This window comes from Meles meles, chromosome 9, assembly GCF_922984935.1.
Source record: "Meles meles chromosome 9, mMelMel3.1 paternal haplotype, whole genome shotgun sequence".
Lineage (NCBI taxonomy): Eukaryota > Metazoa > Chordata > Mammalia > Carnivora > Mustelidae > Meles > Meles meles.
This window is the reverse complement of record NC_060074.1, coordinates 29,497,573-29,517,037: the sequence shown is the minus strand read 5'-3', so window position 1 is coordinate 29,517,037 and position 19,465 is coordinate 29,497,573. Positions and strand designations below refer to the sequence as shown.

Below are 19,465 nucleotides of genomic sequence, written 5' to 3'. Positions count from 1 at the left end.
AGCTTGCTGTTTTGCTCATAGTGCTGTCTGCTGATGAGCAGAGAGGTTCCTAATCCTAGTGGGGTCCAGTGTATTAGTCTTTTCCCTTGTGATTTGTGTCCTGTTCAATCTTTACCTACCAAGGTCATGAAGATCAGGCTCTTATCATGAGTGTGTGTGTGTGTGTGTGTGTGTGTACATGGGTGCATATGGGGAGGCGGTGTATCCCCCTACAGAGTAAGATTTCTGGGGTGGACAGGACATGGTGTCTCCCTACAGGGAGTAGGTAGCAGGCAGGGTGGGGGCGTCAGGGGGAGCCCGTGAGATGACAGCCTCCACGGGCTGTGTTCCCAGCTGTCAAGCGTGTAATCTGGAGTGAAAGAGAATCCCTTTAGTGGTAGGGGTCCTACAGAGAGTTCTAGCAGATCCTCTAAATCACCTCTGTGCCCCGGGGACCCAGCAGACTCTCCTCTGTTCTCCCCTCGAATTGGGCGGGGGGCGGGGAGGGATGAAAAAAAAAGAAAAAGAAATTTACACTCCCGAACAGTGCTCGTGGCCCAGAGCAGGGATCCAGAACTTTCAGAGCCTGGTGCCTGCCTCATAGTCGTGATTTTGGTTGCTATTAAACCTTAGGCCTTTTCTTTCTGATCCGTACCGCACGGCTGCTCGGCTGCATCTGTATCTGGGAAGAGGATGGTGAGGTGGCTGAACGCCGGAGAGGCGCTTGACCATCGTTCAGACTGCTCGTCTCCCAGCCCGGCGGCCAGAGCCCCTCCCTGAGCCCGCGCGGACAGGAGCTGCTTGTTCTTGGAGCCCGAGTGGGAGTGGGGGCCGCTGCTGCAGTTCCTGAGGGGCTCCGAGGATTCGTCCCCCCCAGGAAACCGCTTTGGTCCCCCAGCCCCTGTGCTGCTTGTTAGGCGCTCCCCAGACTAGAAAGCCCCGGTTTGTGCTGGGGCTGGGTGGGGCTTCGGGGACAGTTTCGGGCTCCGGCCTGCAGAGGGGAGGGGTGGTTGTGGAGCGAGCAGAGGGTCACAGCTCAGGCTGTACCATTCGCTTGTCACCTTGAGAAGTTCCACCTTGTCTGGCAAAACCCCCTTTCAGAGGCAGCCACCACAAAGGGCTCTTATGAGCTCAGCGGCCCCTGCCCCCACCTCCACTTCCACTCCCTTTCCCATTATTTTTCTTTTGGGGCAGAGCTGAGGGGCCTTCCTGCCATGACTTTGAGGGGCTGAACTCCTTTTAAAAGGAGACGTAGAGTCTTGAGCCTCCGTGTACCAGAGACTCCTTTTGCCAATTTTCTAGCACCATCAGAGGACCCTTCAGGCCTCGAGTCTGGAGGACCTCACAATCTTTTTCCCTCTCTCAGCCTCTTGGGCTGTTTGGGGATTTAAGAAGCAGGTGAGGGCTGGCTTCTAGTACCAGGCCTCAGACTGGGGACAGCAGCCTGCTTCTGGGGACGTGGGAGGCGGGGGCAGAAGGGAGGGATATCTATCTCCCTGGGTGACTCTAGGACTTAGTGTGGCCTAGGAGGTCAAGGGTGCATCCTGAAGTTGGGCCTCCTAGGTCTTCTACTTAGTGTACTGCCACTTTCTAGCTGTGGCCTTAGTCCAGTCACTTAACCTCTCTGACCTTTTGTTTTCTCATATATACAGTGAGGATGATCTTACTGCCTAGCTGATGGGGCTACTGTGAAGATTGAGATAATGCATTAAAATGCTTATTACTCTAGTACCTAATACATGAAAGCATCCCAAAATGTTAATTTTACTGATATTATTCAAGCTGTTTACTGATGTTGTTCAAACTTCTGTTTGAAGTTTTTTGTTTGTTTGTTTTTTAGAGAGAGAGACAGAGAGCATGAGCAGTAGGGAGAGGGAGAAGCGGGCTCCCTGGTGAGCAGACACCATGATGTGGGGCTCCATCCCAGGACCCTGGGGTCATAACCTGAGCCAAAGGCAGACCCTTAACCAACGGAGCCACCCAGAGGCCCCCAGGCCATCTGTTTGGACATCTCTTTCATAGCTCTCTTCCCATCTCTGTCTCTTCTGACCATATAGCTTAGGGAGCTAGCTGGGCCTCCAGAGGAACCAGGAAAATCTGAATAATATAAGTAGGACTGGACTTTATCTCAGACTGTTTTGAACTGTGCGCGTATCTTATCTCCATTGCATTTCCGGCACCATGAGAGAGAGAGAGAGAGAGAGGCGGCAAAATGATCCCATTAGAAGGGCAGGCTGCAAAGAGAGTGATTTCATTTGACCGGATTGGTACCTGCATTATGTGTGCAGCTATCACGTCCCTTCTCCCCCCCCTCCCCACCTTGTTTCAGCCTGGTGAGGGGCAAGGAGGACTGCAGTGGAATCAGCAGGCTCCTAAACACAAGATTCAATTCAGGCCTGTCTGTGGCTTCTCCTTTGCCGATGCCGCGCTGAGTGGGTGGGGCGGGGCTCAGGAGCTGGGGGGCTATAGGGGCCACAGGGAGAGCAGCGCCAGGTCAGCGGAGGCAACCAGAATGGTCAGCAGAGGCCTGGCGTGGCCCAGACCCAAACAAAGCTAAACCAGACCAAACACAGGAGCAGCCCCGGCTATCGGGTCCTCACGTGCTGTGTTCAAGGGCAGCGTGCCTTGTGCGCGTAGGGTGCCGTGTGCTCTCCCACATCAGCAAGATTTGCAATCAGCGGGCTGAGAGACCCCACAGGGTGTTCTGTGAGGGAGCAGACGGAGCCTGGATCTTGGCCGAAACTCCTAGATGAGCCAGCCAGCTGCTGTGGAATAATCACAGGGAGGGAGGAGGAAGAGGGAGCTAGCTGGTTGTCTCTGGAAAACCCGGACATCACCACCCTATCTCTTTTCTGTGTCCTAGTAATGTTTTATTTTTTTTCTCCCAGACTCTGAAGAAACACAGAGATTAATCCCATCCAGACACATTGGTCTGTTCGCCGCATGGGTGATGTTGCTGCAGTTCGTGTTCTTCTAGTTCAGGAGCCTTTGTTGAGTGTGTGTTGGTTTGCCCGTGGCAGGGCGGAGCCTCTTGCACGAGGTTCATTTGGGGTCAGGAAGGGGCAGTGAGAAAGGTTCCCACCCCCAAGCTAAAGTGTCCTCAGAAAGGGGGGGCTAGGTGGGATGCTTCTGCTGGAGCGTTCTGGGGAGCAAGCTGCCTGTGCTCCGTGTGCCTCTGGAGAGGCTGGCTTTCCTCCGCTACCCCTCTGGAGAGGCTGGCTTTCCTCCACTACCCCGACAGAAAGAGGGGGAGGGGGATGGAAGTGAGACCTGGACCTCTTGGGAAGGTCCTGAACTCTGGGGGAGCAAACGAGATCTTCCAGAAGCAACAGAGCAGTGTGCAGGGAGATAAGGAGACATCATATATCTCGAGTGGGCAACCTTTATGTTACTGTGTGTGACCCTTCCTGCAATCTCTTGAAAGTACGAGTCGATAGCTGTCCTCACTTCTCTGGTGAGAAACATAGCCACTGACTGGCATAGTGGGACTTAAAGCTAGGACCCGCTGGTGCAGAAGCCACGCTGCTGTGGTCCTCCCCAGAGTCTGAGCAGGGTGCTTGTGTGGCAGTGGCGGACAGTGAATGACCAGCGGGTTACCAGCCAGGGTTTCCACAACCGTGGGTCCCTGCTCTGGGCTTTGATTAGTCACTGAGTTGTTGGAAGAGCGTATGCTTTGGGGTGCAGCGGGGATGTGTTCATAACTGGGTCAGACCTATAGTATTAAGGCTTCTCTTGAACCTCCTTGGCCCAGGCGAGAAGAGTCCCAGTGTGTCTTGCAGGGGAAAGGGACAGACATTTCTTGGGTACTTACTCTACCCTCTCATTTATCCTTTCATGAACACTGACACAGAGATTGTTAGTCTCTGCACTCCCTCCCTGTCCATCTATCCATCCCTCCATCTCTCTCTCTCTTTCTCTCTCAAGAATCAGACCTTGATTGAGTATAATAACTTGCCCAGAGTGTTCCCACCAGCAGATAGACCTAAGGTACAAATCCAAGTCTTTGGGCTCTAATGCCAGAACTTAAAGCTTGTTTCTATTTCTCTTTTTTCTTCTAAGAACTTTTTCCCTCCTAATCCCCAGATGATCTTGTTGCTTCCTCTTTGACTGAGAAGCCACTTTTGACTTTCTCTTTTTAAACTGTGATACTTCCCGTGGGCATCGGCTTCATCTTTCCTTCTCCTCTCACCCCTTTGCTACTAAAGCTGGGTCTGTGTTGTGGACGCAGGGGTCATTTCAGGTTTTCTTTGGTCCGGGGATTTATTTTAGGTTTCTGGGTCATCCCCCTGTGACATCTACTTTCTGCCCTGGAGCAGAGTGATCCTTGAGTGTCTCGAACGCTACGTCTACTCCATCAGCAAATCCTGGCTGGCCATGCCTTCAGATACCTCCAAAATCTGGTCATTTCACTGCCCCCCCCCCCCGCCCTAGGCTCCCACTGCCTTCCACCTGATCACCCTAGCAGCCTTCGAACAGGTCTGCCCACTTCTTCGCCTGCCCTTCAACACTCAAAGTGAAACTTTTTTTTTTTTAAAGATTTTATTTATTTATTTGACAGAGAGAGATACAAGTAGGCAGAGAGGCAGGCAGAGAGTGAGAGGGAAGCAGGCTCCCTGCCGAGCAGAGAGCCCGATGCGGGACTCGATCCCAGGACCCTGAGATCATGACCTGAGCCGAAGGCAGCGGCTTAAACCACTGAGCCACCCAGGCGCCCTCAAAGTGATACTTTTTAAATGTAAATCAGATCATTTTCCTCCTTGAACTCTCATGGCTCCCCATCTTACAGAACAGAAGCTAATATACTACAATAACTCAGGCTTTTAAATAAACACCCAGACACATATGCTCCAACCTGCCAGACTCATCCTCTGATACAAGGCGACCATCTAATTGATCGTGCAAACTGGGACCTAATAAGAGAGAAAGGGATGCCTATTAATAAACAGCACCAAGCATGAGCCAGGGCTGGACCCAGGCAAACTGGGAATCTTGGTCCCCTGACCCAGATAGCCACGTGGATCATTCTCCCGCCTCTGTTTGGGTCTTTTAAAAACATCACCCTCTCAGCAAGGCCTTCTTTGGCCTCTGTTCAGAACAGGAACACATCCCTTCCCTCTCCCATGACGCTTGTGCCCATTCGTTTCTTCTCCGTGATGCTGTCACCATTGCTAAAGTGAATGTTTTAATCAGCTCTGTGTGTGTTGTTGATTCCGCTCCCTAGACTGTAGACTTCAAGAGGGCAGGGGACTTTTTTAAAAATCTCTTATTCATTCTGTCCTTTCCCCAGCGTCTCAGTCATCCTGAACACCATAGAGGGTCAGTAAATATTTGTTGGGTGAATGGACTGAGGGTGGAGAGGAGTGCCCAGCAGGAGTCCTGTTGGTTAGAGTCTTTCCCTTTAGAATCCTCATCCTAAACCATTTTGCTTGTTCTTCCCTATTTATTTTGGTAACCCTTTGGTAATGTGAAACCTTAGAAGAATTTTCCGGTGTGCCCTTACCCCTACGCAGAGCTACTGATGAAAATGTCCATGCTTTCCTAAAGGAAGGCTTGCATACTCCCCAGATGGGGAGTTGGTGAGTGCTACCTGCAGAGTTCACCAGGTTGCGAGCGGGAAGCTGTGTGTTGGGGCGCTGCCCCTGGGTGTGCTCCTGTGATAACTGGGGGCTTCACCAGCTCCTGGGGCTAATGCCAGCCCTGAGGACCTGCTCAAGGCTGATGCTGGGGGGTCCAGTTTGCGTGGTTCCTCTGGCTCTTTTGTCCCCTCACCTGTCCCCTGGGCTGTGGGCCCATATAGAGTAGGATGAGCACATGTCAGGGTCCAGCCTTTCCTTACTCCGATTCCAAAAGTTTCTCTTCTGAAACAGCCTCGGGGAAAGGAGGGATGGAATTGGGGTGGGGGAGAGAGTAGAGTGGGAAATCTGACTTCTTTCTTTCTTTCTTTTTGAAGATTTTTTCTTTATTTATTTATCCAAGAGAAAAAGAGAGAGAGCTTGAGAGAAAGAGAGCACAAGCAGGGGGAGTGGCAGGCAGAGGGAGAAGTAGTTTCCCCGCTGAGCAGAGAGCCTTGTGCAGGACACATTCCTAGGACCCTGAGATCCTGGCCTGAGCTGAAGGCAGACGCTTAACTGACTGAGCCACCCAGGGGCCTCCTGACCTCTAATTTCTAATGCAAAGCCACAACGGGGATCTCTCCAGCAGATCCTGCTGGAGTCAGAGAGCAGGAGGGAGCCTTGGAATCACTGGGAGTGAGTTTGAGATCTCACCCGTGGCAATGGGAGTTGCAGACACATCTCCACTAAAGAAGGAAATTTGGATGTTGGGACCAGAAATGGGCTGCAGTAGGAAAAGAAGGGGAAATAAAGTGCCCTATAGGATTTCTGTAGCTTTGGTTTTCCTAAAGCTCCTGATACGGCCAGACGGCAAGGGCCAAAGTCCCAGCCAACTGGAGATAGGAGAGAAATGCCGTTCTGATTTGCCTAATGAAAGGTCACAGGCTAGCAGTTCAGTTAGTGAAGGTCTTCAAAATGGAGCAGAAACCTACGAAGTCAAACTCAGAGGATGCGTCTCACCCCTCACTCTTGATTCGATAGTCATTCAGAGCCAAGCAAGTCTTGGCAAGCAGGGGTATAGCAGAGAAAGTCACTTTATGAAACAAAAGGAAACTTCCGGGGCATATCCTTTGTCAGAACACCCAGCCAGTCCTTAGCAATCTAGACTTCTGGTCTTATTTCCCATGAGATACGTCAACATATCCTGTCTTTTCACACCTTTGTGCTTCAATACTTCCCCACATTCGCAGTCTAAGGGAGCGAGGCTGGCCGTTTGTCACCCCCCACCCCGCCAGCTCCCCCCAACCCCGCCCCAGGCTTTTTGCTGGACAGTCAGAACTCCTCCTTTTCTTTTTCTCTGGTTCTCATTACCCTTTATTTCTAACTCTGATAGCATAACGCTTGGAAAAAAGCCTGAAATCTGCCTATTCCTTGCACCTGAATATAAACCCTTTGAGGCAAGGACGGTGACTTCTTTATCTTTGACTAACTCGGCCCTCTTCTGAGGAGGGAAGGGTGCATCTCTTTCCCCTCGCCCCAGTCCTGCAGTACCTAACACACAGTAGGATCTCAGGGGTTTTCTGCTGCGTAGAAGCGGTTCTGGGTTGATCAGATGAACGCAGTCTACAGTAGACCAACCTGTCTCTTCTTCCCCTCCCTGCTCCGCGCAGTGACCTGCTCCGTGACTGGTACACCTTGCTCCTGGCTCCTTCGTACTTTTATGGCAGGGGGCACTGCTGTTTGCTTTTCTTAGTCCTGACCCCGCTGTTCTCCCTTTGATCTCAGCTGCCTGCCCCAGCTCGCCCCTGCCATTGTCCTGCCCGCGGAGCTAATGTTTCTCCTTTGCAAGCTTGGGCCTCTCCACCTCCTCTTCCTTGTACACTCTTAGGATAATGCCATCACGGAAGCAGTGATGCTGGGGATGGCTGGACTAGGACTGAGAGATGGCCTCAGCCCTACCAAGGGTTCCGGGTGGGGTCACTTTTTCGGGTAGAACGTCTGGATTCTCTGCTCACTTCTCTCTTGTCACCTGAGGGAGCTTGTTCCTGAGCTGCCTGGGAATTGAGGCAAGTGATCTGTGATGAGAGCCACAGGTGGTTGTGGCCCTGGGAAAGGCTGTGTGGCTCCTGTGACTAAAATTCTGTTTAGAGAAGGAAATTTCGAGAAGGAAATAGTCATACGCCTCGGCCCTGAGGTCAGCCTGTTTGGGTTCTAATCCTGCGGAGCTGTTTACTCCTTGGACCACGTCAGTAAGATGGGGTTACACTAGTGCCTGCCATGTTCATGTACCCCAACCCCAGTCCAGGTCCCAGGGAAACAGCAGGAAAAAAATAAAATGGGTCAATACATGTAAATTCTTAGAACAGTGTCGAGCTCATAGGAGATATGCAGCAAGTGTACCACTGTTCTCTTTGTTTTTAAAAGATTTTACTTATTTATTAGAGAGCATGAGCTGGGGGACAGGCAGAGGGAGGGGGAGAAGCAGACTCCCTGCTGAGCAGAGAATCAGGATTCGGGACTTGATCCCAGAACCCTGAGATCCCGACTTACGCCAAAGGGAGATGCTCAACAGACTGAGCCACCCAGGCGTCCCCCAGTATTCTCTTTGTAGTACTTTTCTAAGAGTACTCAGGTGGGATAACTTCCGGCAACACCTGTAGGACCAGATCTCTCGGAGGCGGGGAAAGATGGAGGAAGGTCCAGGATATCGGTTCTGTATTTGGGCTTGGGCTCGGGACGCACCGGCTTTAGTGGCCTTTCATTTCTGCCACTTTGTTTGGAAACTCAGTACGGGATCTAGCTGAAGAGCGCCCTAAAAAATGTAGGCGTCTGTCTGGTTCCAAAGAAGGGGCGGGAGGGCAGGAGGGTGGGGAATGGATTAGCGGAGACTCTGCCTAGCCCATTTGTACCGGCAGCACCCGGCCTCCCGAGCCCTGTGTGGGAGCCTGAGGGAGGCCACGCTCCTGGAGCCATCTGAAGGAGGTCCTGGAGACAGGAGAGAGAAGGAAGGAGAACAGCCGCTGGCCTATCCACGGTCGGGCTCTCTGGCTGCGGAGAAGAGGACATGGCTTGGAAAGGCTGAAATTAAGGAGAGTGAGGGGAGGTTGAGGTGTGTGGCCTGATAGTGTACCCAACCCCCCAACCTCTCCCCCCCCACCTGCTTCCAGTTGGCTCCTCAGGGCCCTTTCATTCCTGCGGTGATCGCTGGTCAGAAGCAAAGTTCTGACTTTATCTGTGGTTTCCAGTGAAAGTCCAAGCCTGACAGAGTCCTAACCGACCAGGCTCGGAGCACAAGGGCATGCTGCGTTTCCCTGGGATCGACAAGGGTTTCCGCTCCCACCATCCTTGGGGAGAGATAATCCTGACTGTGGTTCAGCAGCTACTTGCCTGTTTCTCCTGCTTTCTCTCTTTCATCCTTCTCCCTTGGCGGCTTTTCAGAAACGAATGCCTTTATAGCACAGAGCACGTGCCCTTGACGCGAGCTGTGGGTCCGCCCAGGGTTCTCAGGTGGGCGCGCTGTGAGCTACTGGCACGGCTTCCCTCTGAGGCCGGCTATCTTGGCCGGGAACCAGGACGGTCTGCCTGCACAGGTGAAGGCATTCTGGGTCCTTTCCAAGATTGCAAAGCACAGCCAGGTTCGGGACCCCTAGATACCGGACGCCTTCATCTCATTTTTACTGCCCTTGCTTCCGTCTCCAGACGTCACTTCAAGTCCATTAAGCTGAGTGCGTGAAACTTGAACTAGGCAAAGCATTTTCCTGTGGATATAAATCCATGGTTCACTCACAGCGAAGGAAACAGGTACATAGGGTGTGATGAGAGCAGGATTTCTCAACTTTCTCCCCCTCCTCATCTTGCTCAGGAACCTAAAGCACTTTTTCCTAATCCCTACCCCTCAGGAAATTTTAATACCACAGGGAGAGCAAAATTCTGTTTGTGTACTGTATGTAGACATTTCATACCTTAAAAGAGTAAGATTTTTTTCACCCCTCAAGAGCCAGTTTTCTCCCCTCTTGGGGGAATGATTGCCCCCATTTGTGGGTTCGTGGATTGCTGTAAAGCTATGTCAAAGGGCTGGGAAGCCTCCAGATCTTTGCACACTTTAGTCCCCCCGCCCCCAATCCCCTCTGACCAAACACCACAGCTCCATAATTTAGTCTTGTCTCTCAGTATTTCTTATTTTGCTCTTTCTCCCCTTTCCTGAATTTCATCCTTATTCTCTCTCTAGTGTGGAACTTTAGGAGGGAATGTAAGTAAAACAGTTATCTGTACAGCTCAGGAACAATTTAAGTAAGATGATTTCCTAAAACAGTCCTCTCGGAGGTCATCGCTTTGGAAGAAAGAGCCTAGAGACTCTTGGTTTCCAGGGGCATTGATGGGAAATACCCCAGGGGCATTCATGGGAAAACACAATAGGTATTGGGGGAATTAAAGATGTGCTTTTGGAGTTGCCTTTCAGAGAAGACCTCACAAGAGGTCTTTATACTGTTCCCAACAAGGTATGGATATGTTGGATCAAACTTCGCTATATAAATTCTTTTATGGTTGATGCCACTTCTGCCAATGGGATATCAAACTGCTTTTCTCTGGCAATATAGTGTAACCAATGACAGTATCTCCTCTCCCCTCTAGAAACTACCAGAGGCATGCAGTGTAGGTGACGGTAGACCCTTTGTCATGAACTTACAGAGTCTGTATATGGCGGTCACCAGACAAGAGATCCAAGTGAGACAGAAACATCCGGGCAGCGGTGAGTAGCTCCGGAAGTACTTGGTCTCCCTGGGGTTAGAGTTCCACCATCCAATGTGGTAGCTCTCGCCCCTTGGGAATATTTCAGTTAAATACAAATGAGTCGAAATAAAAAATTCCTCTCCTCCTTTGCTGTAGCGACACTTGAAATGCTCAGTAGCCCCACGTGGCCGGCAGCTACCAGGTGGGACTAGGGCAGATGGAGAACATTTCTATCATTGCAGAAACCTCCACTGACACTGGTCTGAATCTTCAGCGTAGAAGCAGGGCTTCCCGAGAGTCAGCTGGAGGTTGGACTTGTAGCTACTTCTGTCTGTTTCTATTATTAATCCTGAACTCTGACCTCAATCAGAATGCTTGCTAAATGCTAACACCTCCCTGGCAAGAAGAAGGCATTCACCATTGTCTTCCCTTGATCGTTCTGATTTCAGGAGATCCTCAGCCCTCAAGCAGCACCTCCCCACAAGGGACTGAAAACCAACTTCTGAACGAGCCGGAAGAGCCGGTCTCCTCGGCGCCATCCCTCCCAGTGCCCGAGAAAGAGCCCACAGTGAGTCACGCACCTGCAGCCCCCGAGCCAGACGTCCTTGGACTTGTCACCTCATTGAAACGCTGCCTTAACCATACTGGAGGATATGTGTGACCAGGCCGCCAGATGACGGATTTCTGGAAGGGAGTCATGGTTTTTCACATCTTCCCTTGTTATTTCCTCTCTGCCATTCCTGTACTGAGTGAAGGACCTTGACTCCTTTTCTTCCTTATCCCACTTCCAGTGATGGTCTGGGAGGTTGTTCCCTGGGGGGAGAAGGGATGTACGCAGGGCACGGGGTCTTAGATCACATTCGTTGCCTTCAGAACACCTGTGTCAGCCCTCACCCCCTCCAGAGCCACGGAGCAAGGGACTTCCTCTCCTGACTTTGGTGGATCTGTTCAAAACCTCTGTTAACTCAGGTTCCTTTTCTTCCTAGGGTCCTTCAGGCCCTGTGCAGAGACCTCAGCTGTCAAAGGTCAAGAGGAAGAAGCTAAGGGGGCTCTTCAGTTAGCCCATCACTGTCTCGACCACTGAGGACGGACTAGGAGAAGAGCTTCCTTGTGTCAGCTTGAGAGGAGCTCCCATGGCAGCAACATCTGTGACACAGAGTTCTCTAGTCAGAGCCCCTCCCCCCGCTCCCTCCCCTCCCCCCCGCCCCCGCAAGGCTGAGATAACAGAAGTTCACACGGACAGGCCTGGGTACTCTTAACCCAGAGAATCTTGGCTCCAGCCATTGGACACTGGCCTTCCCTAGCCGAGTGGAAGCCAGCTTCCGAGAGTCCCAGACCTTCCTCTCTGTTGTTGGAGGTTCTCCAGACCCAGGATCCTACCATGGACTCTAGGCACAGAGGCCAAGTCAGCAAAAAGGCACAATACTCTCCGGAAGCCTTGTCCACCTTTCTCAAGAGCCCCGAGCCAACCCCAGGTGCTCCTCAGAGACCCACTTCTCTCTTAAGCACGGAATCAAAAGCACTTAAACTCCCCTGCTTTCGAAATTGCTTATTCTGGGGAACATATAACCAACTTCTTTCGCTCTGCTGGGCCCCACCCATTGTTGTCTCTAGATGAAGTTCAGGCCCTCGATCTGCTCCTTCAGATTCTTCTCATGCTTCTCTCGTTGTGGCCTGTGCTAAGCCTCCATTTGGGACCTTTGATCTCGAGAACTCTCTCCGTGGCGCGCACAACACAGCACAGATCGCTGCGGCTCTCCTTTGCCCAACATCATGTAGGGTGTTTTTTTTTGTTTTTTTGGGTTTTTTTTGTCTGTTTCCAAGGCATAGACAACAGACTAAACCACAGTCTGGGATCGAAATTATAAAGAGCTCCGAGCACAAGGGCTGAGGTAGTTTCCCACTGGAGTGGGAGAGACTTCATGCCACTTCATGGCAACTAGGAAAACTTGAAAAGGTAGGGTGGCAGGGAGCAGGAATGGGCACAGAGTTCTCTGGGACAACGGAACTGGCCGAGAGAATGAACAGCGCCTTAGCAGGCAGAAGGGCAAAGTTTCTATGAGGAAGGCAGCATCCTAGGGAGAAAGTCAACTCATTGGACAGATCGGGCAAGATTGAGCAGCCCAGGATTGGCAAAGTCCCTTGGGCTTTCCGGCTAGGTTCTCCTCACTAGGTAAGACCCTCTGAAACACGACTTCGGAGAGACAGGAAGGAAAGTCGAGCTCAGGTGTTCACGGGGAGCTGTCGAGTGGAGGGAGGCGTCAGGGCAGGACCCACGGAGGCCTCGCCTAGTTTGTTTACTTATCATGGTCAAATGCCTCCCCATCCCCCCGCCTTCCCTGTCTGGGACGGGTGTTTCTGTCCTTACGTCAGGTCACGGGGAAGAGGACAACCCAAGCGATAATAAAATAATAATGATTACAAGGAGAACGGGACAGATATAAGCAGCTGACAGGTACTAAGCAGTTAATGCACACCAGGTGCCCTGATAAGCGCTTCACGTTGAATCCTCAGGGCATCAGAGAGGGAAGATACTGTTCACCCACTTGGAAATAGAGTCTGGAAGTGATTAAGTGACTTATCAAAGGTCACACAGCTAATAAGTAACAGCCAGCATTTAAACGGAGACTGCTGAGTTCTTCACCGCGTGTATGCACTGACCAACGTTCTCTGTTCTCCCGGAAGGGTGTTAGGCCTTCTTTCTCTCTTCCGCTGTGACCCTCCTTCTCCCAAGGCCCTGCCTCCTTTCCATAGGATCTGCCGGTTGCCACTGGCTCCTCACAGCCGGGGGCTCTCAGTACTCCAGGGGCCCCATGCTTTCACCCGACCAGGAGAGTCTGCGGGCTCCCTCAGGGCTCGTTCCCAGGCACCACCAATAACGGCTTCTGGACCATAGCACCCTAAGGTGCGCCCCACCATCCGGACTGTCATCAAAGTGAACTGGGGACTATGTACAAACAAGCCCTCAGGTGGCTCACTCTGTTCCCTGGTTTCTTTCTGGCCTAATTTAAACAAGCCAGATTTCGGTATCAATGAGGTATGAAACCACAAGGAAAGTGGGAAGACTTCCCCAGCAAGCTGAGTCGGGGGGAAATAAGGGTTCTTCACCTTGGATAATCCCTCTGCGTTAAGACCACGGTGTCAAGAGCATGCATTTTAAAAAAAAATTTTAGTTAAAAAAAATTGAAGCCCACTGAGGAACTTGAACTCACAGCCCCTGAAATGGAGTCAGATGCTCAACCAACAGAGCCGCCCAGGTGCCCAAGGGCATGCATTTTTAATCAGAGAGGGCCCAGGGGGTTGTGAATCCCCTGAAATTGTGAATAAAATGCTAAGAGCATAACTTTTTCCGCATTCTCAAAGAATGTGTGACTTTTTTAAAAGGTTAAGAGCACACCTAAGCGATCTCCCTGCCACCGCACTGTCCCCTTCACCCCAAAGTTTGCTGCCTCCATAGGGATTTGCCTAAACACATCCTTCAGGAAGCAGTGCTCCCAGAGGCTTTGCCCTGGGTGGGTATCCTTGCCCCTCAGAGCTAGGGGTGGTGATTGAGAATCCTGGGGGCAACTCCAGGGAAATCCCGGCCTCTACAAATTGGCCTAGCCAGGCTGTACTCCAGCCCTGCCCCCTGGCTTGGACCCCTCCCCAGGCCCCCCGCCTGGCCCAACCCCCACCCCACATGCACATAAAAGGGTCGAATTCTCGTGGCTGCTCCATAAATTTTATTCCGTAAATATTAGTTTTCCCTGTGTTTAATAAAGCAGTGGCCCACCTCCCCGCCTACCCGCCCGCTCCCCGGGGCCGGGGCTGGGGCCAGGGCTGGCTGTTGGGAGAAGGGACTCTTTCAATTGCTTTGGAGTATTTTTAGAAAAAAAAATAATATAAGGTGGTTTACAGGAGCAAGCCAGCAAACCAGGAGCAGGACTAGGGACCTCGAGGAAGTTCTTGCAACTTGACCTAAAAAATAGGGAAATAGCGCCACCTAGGCTGCAAGACCTATTTGGCCTCGCGGACGGGCGCCCCTGCCCCCACAGTCAGCTGGGACAGGCAAGCTCTTTGCTGGAAGAGAAATCTTCGTCCCTTAGCTGGCCAGCTGAGCAGCACCTCCTTGGGCCCGGCCTGACTGAGGGCTTCCCAGTAGCCTTGAGGGCAGCGCCCTGGCCACCGCCTGGAAAAAATCCCACCAGGGTCGTTCTCTGCTCTGTCACCAGTCAGCCGGTCTCCTAGATCAAGGAGTGTTTCCGAAGGCTGGAAAAGTTATTGAGGAGGGAAAAAGGAGCTTCTAGTCTCCGTCTTCCCACTGAACCCGGAGGAGCTGACCCTGGAATTTCTGGAGTGTAAGGAAGCAAAGAGATCAGTGCTCCTATGTTCCGGACGAGGAAAGAATCTGTCCCTTCCCGGGTCTGATGAACTTCACCTCCACGGAGCACTTGTGGGGAAGGAGAGAAGGTCAAGACTCCCAAATACTCAGCCCCACTGCTTCTTAATTTTATCTGGTGGTACATTTGAATTCCCACATCTTGCCTTCCTATTCCCTGAAACCTCCCATCTCCCCCAGCTCTTACCTCCGCTCCTCCACTGGGCCTCTGGGAGATGAGCAGGTCTGCCTCTGGATAGCAACAGTGTGGTGGCGGGTGGGGTGGGGGGGTGGAAAAGGCCATAGCTTGGTCTTGTTCTCCTTCTGTCCACCATTATGCTGTCCCTCGTGTTCTCCTATTTACAAAACTAGGAAGATCTGCTCCCAAGAGTACAGGGGAACCCTAAAATCCTCCTAATAACCCAGCCTCATGATGTAATAAGCTCTTTCTCTGTTCTGCATACCCCTTCACTATTTGAGCTATTAATGTCATCTGTGACATTAATACACCTATTTCCTGTGTGCCTTCTGTTTTCATCCTTTCATACTCTCAAGGAGTAAAATACTCTTTGAGAACAGAGTCTGCTTTTGACCCTAACTCAGAACATATCACCATGGTGGGATTATACTAACAAACGGTGCAACTTCATGTTAACTGGGTTTTGATAAGATCCGGATGTATGCTTTTCTTTCCTTTTTGATCTCTAACCCCAACATGGGGCTCGAACTCGCAACCCCAGGATCAAGAGTTACACGCTCTACCCACTGAGCCAGCCAGGCACCCCAGGATGTGTGCTTTCCTAAGCTCTGCCCTGAAGTATTTTCTATATTCTAGTTTTCCCAAAGAGGAAACTGTTCAAAAGGAGTAGTGCCCTACTACAGGGAGACCCCCGCCTCGGAGCCAGAGCCTCAGCTCTGGGTTCCTAGACCCCGTTCCCGGCGGCTCTGGGTTCCTAGACCCTGTTCTGGCATCAGTAAATACATGGGCTCACCGACTTGTACTGGATTATGCTGGGCACTCAGTGATGGAGAGGAACGACGGAAGGGAAGGGAGTCCCACTTTGGAGGGAGAGATTTCCCAAACCGCCACGACCTTCTGGAAGCTTCAAGTTAATCTCGTTGCTCCTTACTGCTCTATTCCTCCCCGCACCCCCACCGCGTCGGACAGGGCATCAGAAGACCCCATCCTGAGGGGAAACATCCAGACAGGGAGAGTCTGAATTAGCTTGTGTGCGTGCGCATGGGTGATGCAGATGGACCTAGGGGATCCCTCGTTCCTTGAGCTGCAAACCCAGCTGTCCTCTGTCTTTTGTTCCAGACCCTTGGAGGAATACTTTTCCGTCTCCCGAGGTGCTGCCTTATGGTTGTTCCTCAACTCTGGGGTCTCATATCTTTACCCTGGCTTCCAGGAAGTCATGGCATGGCACCAAAGTCTTCCAGCAAAGGCTCCTTTGCTCTTCCAAGCTGTTAAGTCCTACCCATGCTCAGTCTCTCTCTCTCTGGGAGCCCAGCACATTCTGCTGGGCCCTCTACACTCCCGGACCCTTCGAATGCAGCTAGCCTCTCAGCACCTAACACTCATGGGTTCCTGAGAGTCTGGGCCAGCTCCGGGGAACCCGGAAGAGGCCCTGGAAGGACTCCAGGGTGTGGGGAGCACACAGCCATTGACTCACCTGGGAAGATTGTGCCAGGATTACCTGTCCTGCTGGGCCGAGGGCCAGGAGTTAAAGGAGCATGTGCGATGCCACGCTCGTCCTCCCCTCACTTTGGGGCCCCAAACAGAAGCGGGGCTAGAACTGGGGAGGAGGGCTTGGGGGCTGCTGGGAGTACCTTCTGAAATCTGGGTGTTATATTTACTTTTTCATATTGGCAGCTGGAAGGGGAAGCCCATCCCAGCTCGGCATTGTTGTCTAACATGGTTAATCAGATTCTATAATCCTGCTGTGGAAATATTGGGCCTCACTCAAAACAATAGAGACCAAGAATATTGTGGTTAAACTTCAACCAACTGCCTCCCTGGCCTGTTTGCCTAACCCCTACCCCCCTCTCCTGGGCCAGAGTCCTCCTCGCTTTATGGACCCCTGATAGGATCGACAGGAGAAGGGAGAATGGAGTAGGGTAAGGGTAACCCTCTTGACTAGCCTTCCATCCAGCTTTCCCCTCCCACCCTAGGCCCTGAAGGGTAAGCAGGATCGTGGGCTGAGTTGGAGCTGGGGGGCGGGGGCAGGGGAAGCCCTGCAGGGTCTGGGTCTATGGTCAGGGGTCAAGCACCGTACTGCCGGGGGTCCTGGGAGGGGCACGTAAAGAGATCCTTTATTCAAGACAGAAAGACCTGCTACCATGGGAGGAGGAAAGCCTGCCAGTTTCATTGACAACTGCTGCCTGGCGCTGCCCAGGGCACGCGGCAATACCGATGGGTCCCTTGTCACATATGGGAGGAACAGGAAGGCCCTGGCTGGGGGAAGAGGAATTGCCAGAAAGGATTTCTGTTTCATCAGTAACCTGATATGACAGTAATGGAAAGAGTCATACTCTGATGATGTATGGAGGTGACCCAGCTTGAGTGGTTTTCCGCTGGGGCTAACGTCCATTACGTTGCTCTCTTTAATAAGTACCAATTCAGTGTGGCAGGGTAATTTACACCATTGGAAGAGGAGGACAGAGGGAATAGAGGGCCTGGGCAATGGCCACGTGGAATCGAAAGGAGATGCGGGGTCTGGATTGGGCTAAAGGGAAAATTAACACAGCGGTATGTTTGGTCAAAGGCAGACAACGTTCCTCCCACGGACACTAAGGCACCTGGTTTGAGAAATGGCCAACTCTGAGTTTGTCCCCTGCTGTCACCCTGCCTTTAGAGGTGTCACAGCCGGCGAGCTGAAGTACAGTGAGGCCCAGCGCCAGCAACTTGGACTATTGAACGGTCAAAGTGTAGGCGCATTTTTAGGATTGGAAGAATGAAAACAGCAGAACTGTGCCAAACGAAACTGTACTTGATCATGTCATATAGGGTGAGGACGGAACACCAACAGGGAGCATTTGATGTTTCTCACCGAGGGTGCTGTGTGGCAATTTGGGGACAAGCATGGCTCCTGTGGGTCCTTCCCCAAAGCCATTTTAAAGCAGGAACTGGTTTAAAACTAGCAGAAGGACACCTGGAAAATAGTTCTTGGGAGTGAGACTCTAAGATGTGTGTATGCTCCTGGAGAGGAATCTTGAAACCACCCTAATGGCCGTCATGGGATGGGATTGAAGCTGGTACAAAACTGATGTCAAGATGATCTAAATATGATGGAAAACACTTCAACAGTTAAGTAAGTTGGACAGCTAGTGGAGAGAAGTCAGTGGGAAGAAAGATTACCCAGTGGAAGCTCCAGAGGATGGGCCGTAGTTCGGACCTGGAAGCCAGGCCAGTTGGTTAAACCTTGTGCTGTATACAGACTGGGACTGTAATGGGAGGGTCCACCGGGGTGTTCCAAAACATCACAAAGGAATTCAAAGAAAGGCAAAGGTTTGTAGAAACTATATCAGGAATGAAATTTTAAAAACCATATTCCACAAGAAACAGGCACAATTAAACATGCATTAATTCAAGCCCTGTATATGTTGAGTGCTGACCCCGCAGTGTTCCCATCAACCAGGGATGTTCTGCTACTTGCTTTCTGGCCACAGAGACGTTGCTCCTGTTTTCAAGAAGCCTCCCATCCCAAGATGATAGTGAAGGGATAGTTGCTTTCAACTGTGTAAAGTAGAAAGTGAGAGCCTTGCCTGTGTCTCTTTTTAAAAAATGTTTAATAGAATCCTATCTATTATTTTATTATTTATTATTTTTATATATATATTTTTTAATTTTATTTTTTATTTTTATTACCTGCTTTTATTTTTACCGGACTATATTGTGTCCATATTTACATATCAAACATAAATCTCTTTACGGGTAAATTATCTTCAGTATGAGCATTACAAAGCTTGAAAATTGTACTCATGAAGAGCGAGCAGAAAACCAGGCTTACTCCATTTCTTCCCCCAGCTTCGTCCTTGATCGCACTGGTCTCCTTGCTATTTCTTTAATATGCAAGCACGTAAGGCCTTCCTTTGCTCTCTCTGCTCCAGAGCGCGCTTCCCTACACATCTGCTTGGTTGAAGACCTCACCTCTTTCGGGTCTTGGCTTAAGCCACACTGAGGGAGACCTTCACTGACCACCTTACTTACCCGAGTGACCTACCTCCCAACCTCACACCCTCCCCACAAGCAGGCTGCCCTCCCACTCCTTCTCCTCCCTTCCACGGTCTGTTCTGATGGTCCTTCAGGTTCCCCGGTAACACATTATGCAACTTCGTTATTTTTAATTGTCAGTATCCCTAACGCTTCCCCACTAGACTATACGGCTCTGCAAGGGCAGGACTCTCTTCTCGTTTCTCTGGTTCTCTCACATCCCAAGCAATTCAGGTTGTGTTTGGCACTCTATAGGGGCTCAACACTACTCGTGGTGTGAATATCTGAAGAAAGATGATCACACACACACGCACACACACACACACACACACTCACACACCACCCTCCACCTGGCGGTATCTTGAAAGGGTTTTAGAAACTTTTGGACATGAATGATTTCATCTTTTTTTTTTTTTTAATTTCATCTTTTTGGTTTGGAGCAACCTGTCAGAAGGCGCGAGTGGGGCCGAATGCCATTGTGTGAGCTAGAACCACAATGGAATGGAGCTGTCATTTTGCAGAAACTAAGAATACAAGTTAAAAGAAACAAGTGACAAGATACCTTCTTGCTTTCTTTGGCTGTACCTCCCCAGTATCCTTGGGGTGCTATCTGTACCAAGAGAGACTGGTGAG

General features: G+C 51.1%; 1 protein-coding gene and 1 long non-coding RNA gene across 7 annotated transcripts in view; one reads left to right on the top strand and one right to left on the bottom strand.

The window, feature by feature from the left end:
• The window catches only part of NHEJ1 (non-homologous end joining factor 1), a 97,773-nt gene that overhangs the window by 66,757 nt on the left and 11,551 nt on the right, over positions 1–19,465 (top strand). For 4 of the 5 annotated variants that reach the window (XM_046019491.1, XM_046019494.1, XM_046019492.1 and 1 more), the window contains exons 6-8: positions 10,164–10,281; positions 10,712–10,830; positions 11,249–13,624. In XM_046019491.1, coding sequence (XP_045875447.1) covers positions 10,164–10,281; positions 10,712–10,830; positions 11,249–11,323 — 312 coding nt within the window. In that variant the 3' untranslated portion in view covers positions 11,324–13,624. Of the gene's footprint in view, positions 1–10,163; positions 10,282–10,711; positions 10,831–11,248; positions 13,625–19,465 lie in introns of those variants that run through there. The other variant, XR_006820320.1, reaches the window with a different exon arrangement.
• Positions 8,925–19,459, bottom strand: LOC123950969. 2 transcript variants are annotated; one of them, XR_006820321.1, is made up of 3 exons: positions 14,828–19,459; positions 10,844–11,075; positions 8,925–9,289 (listed from the first exon to the last, which is right to left on the bottom strand). It is a non-coding gene; the product is annotated as an uncharacterized LOC123950969 (long non-coding RNA). The 2 variants fall into 2 exon arrangements; XR_006820322.1 differs by having other exon boundaries at positions 16,293–19,459.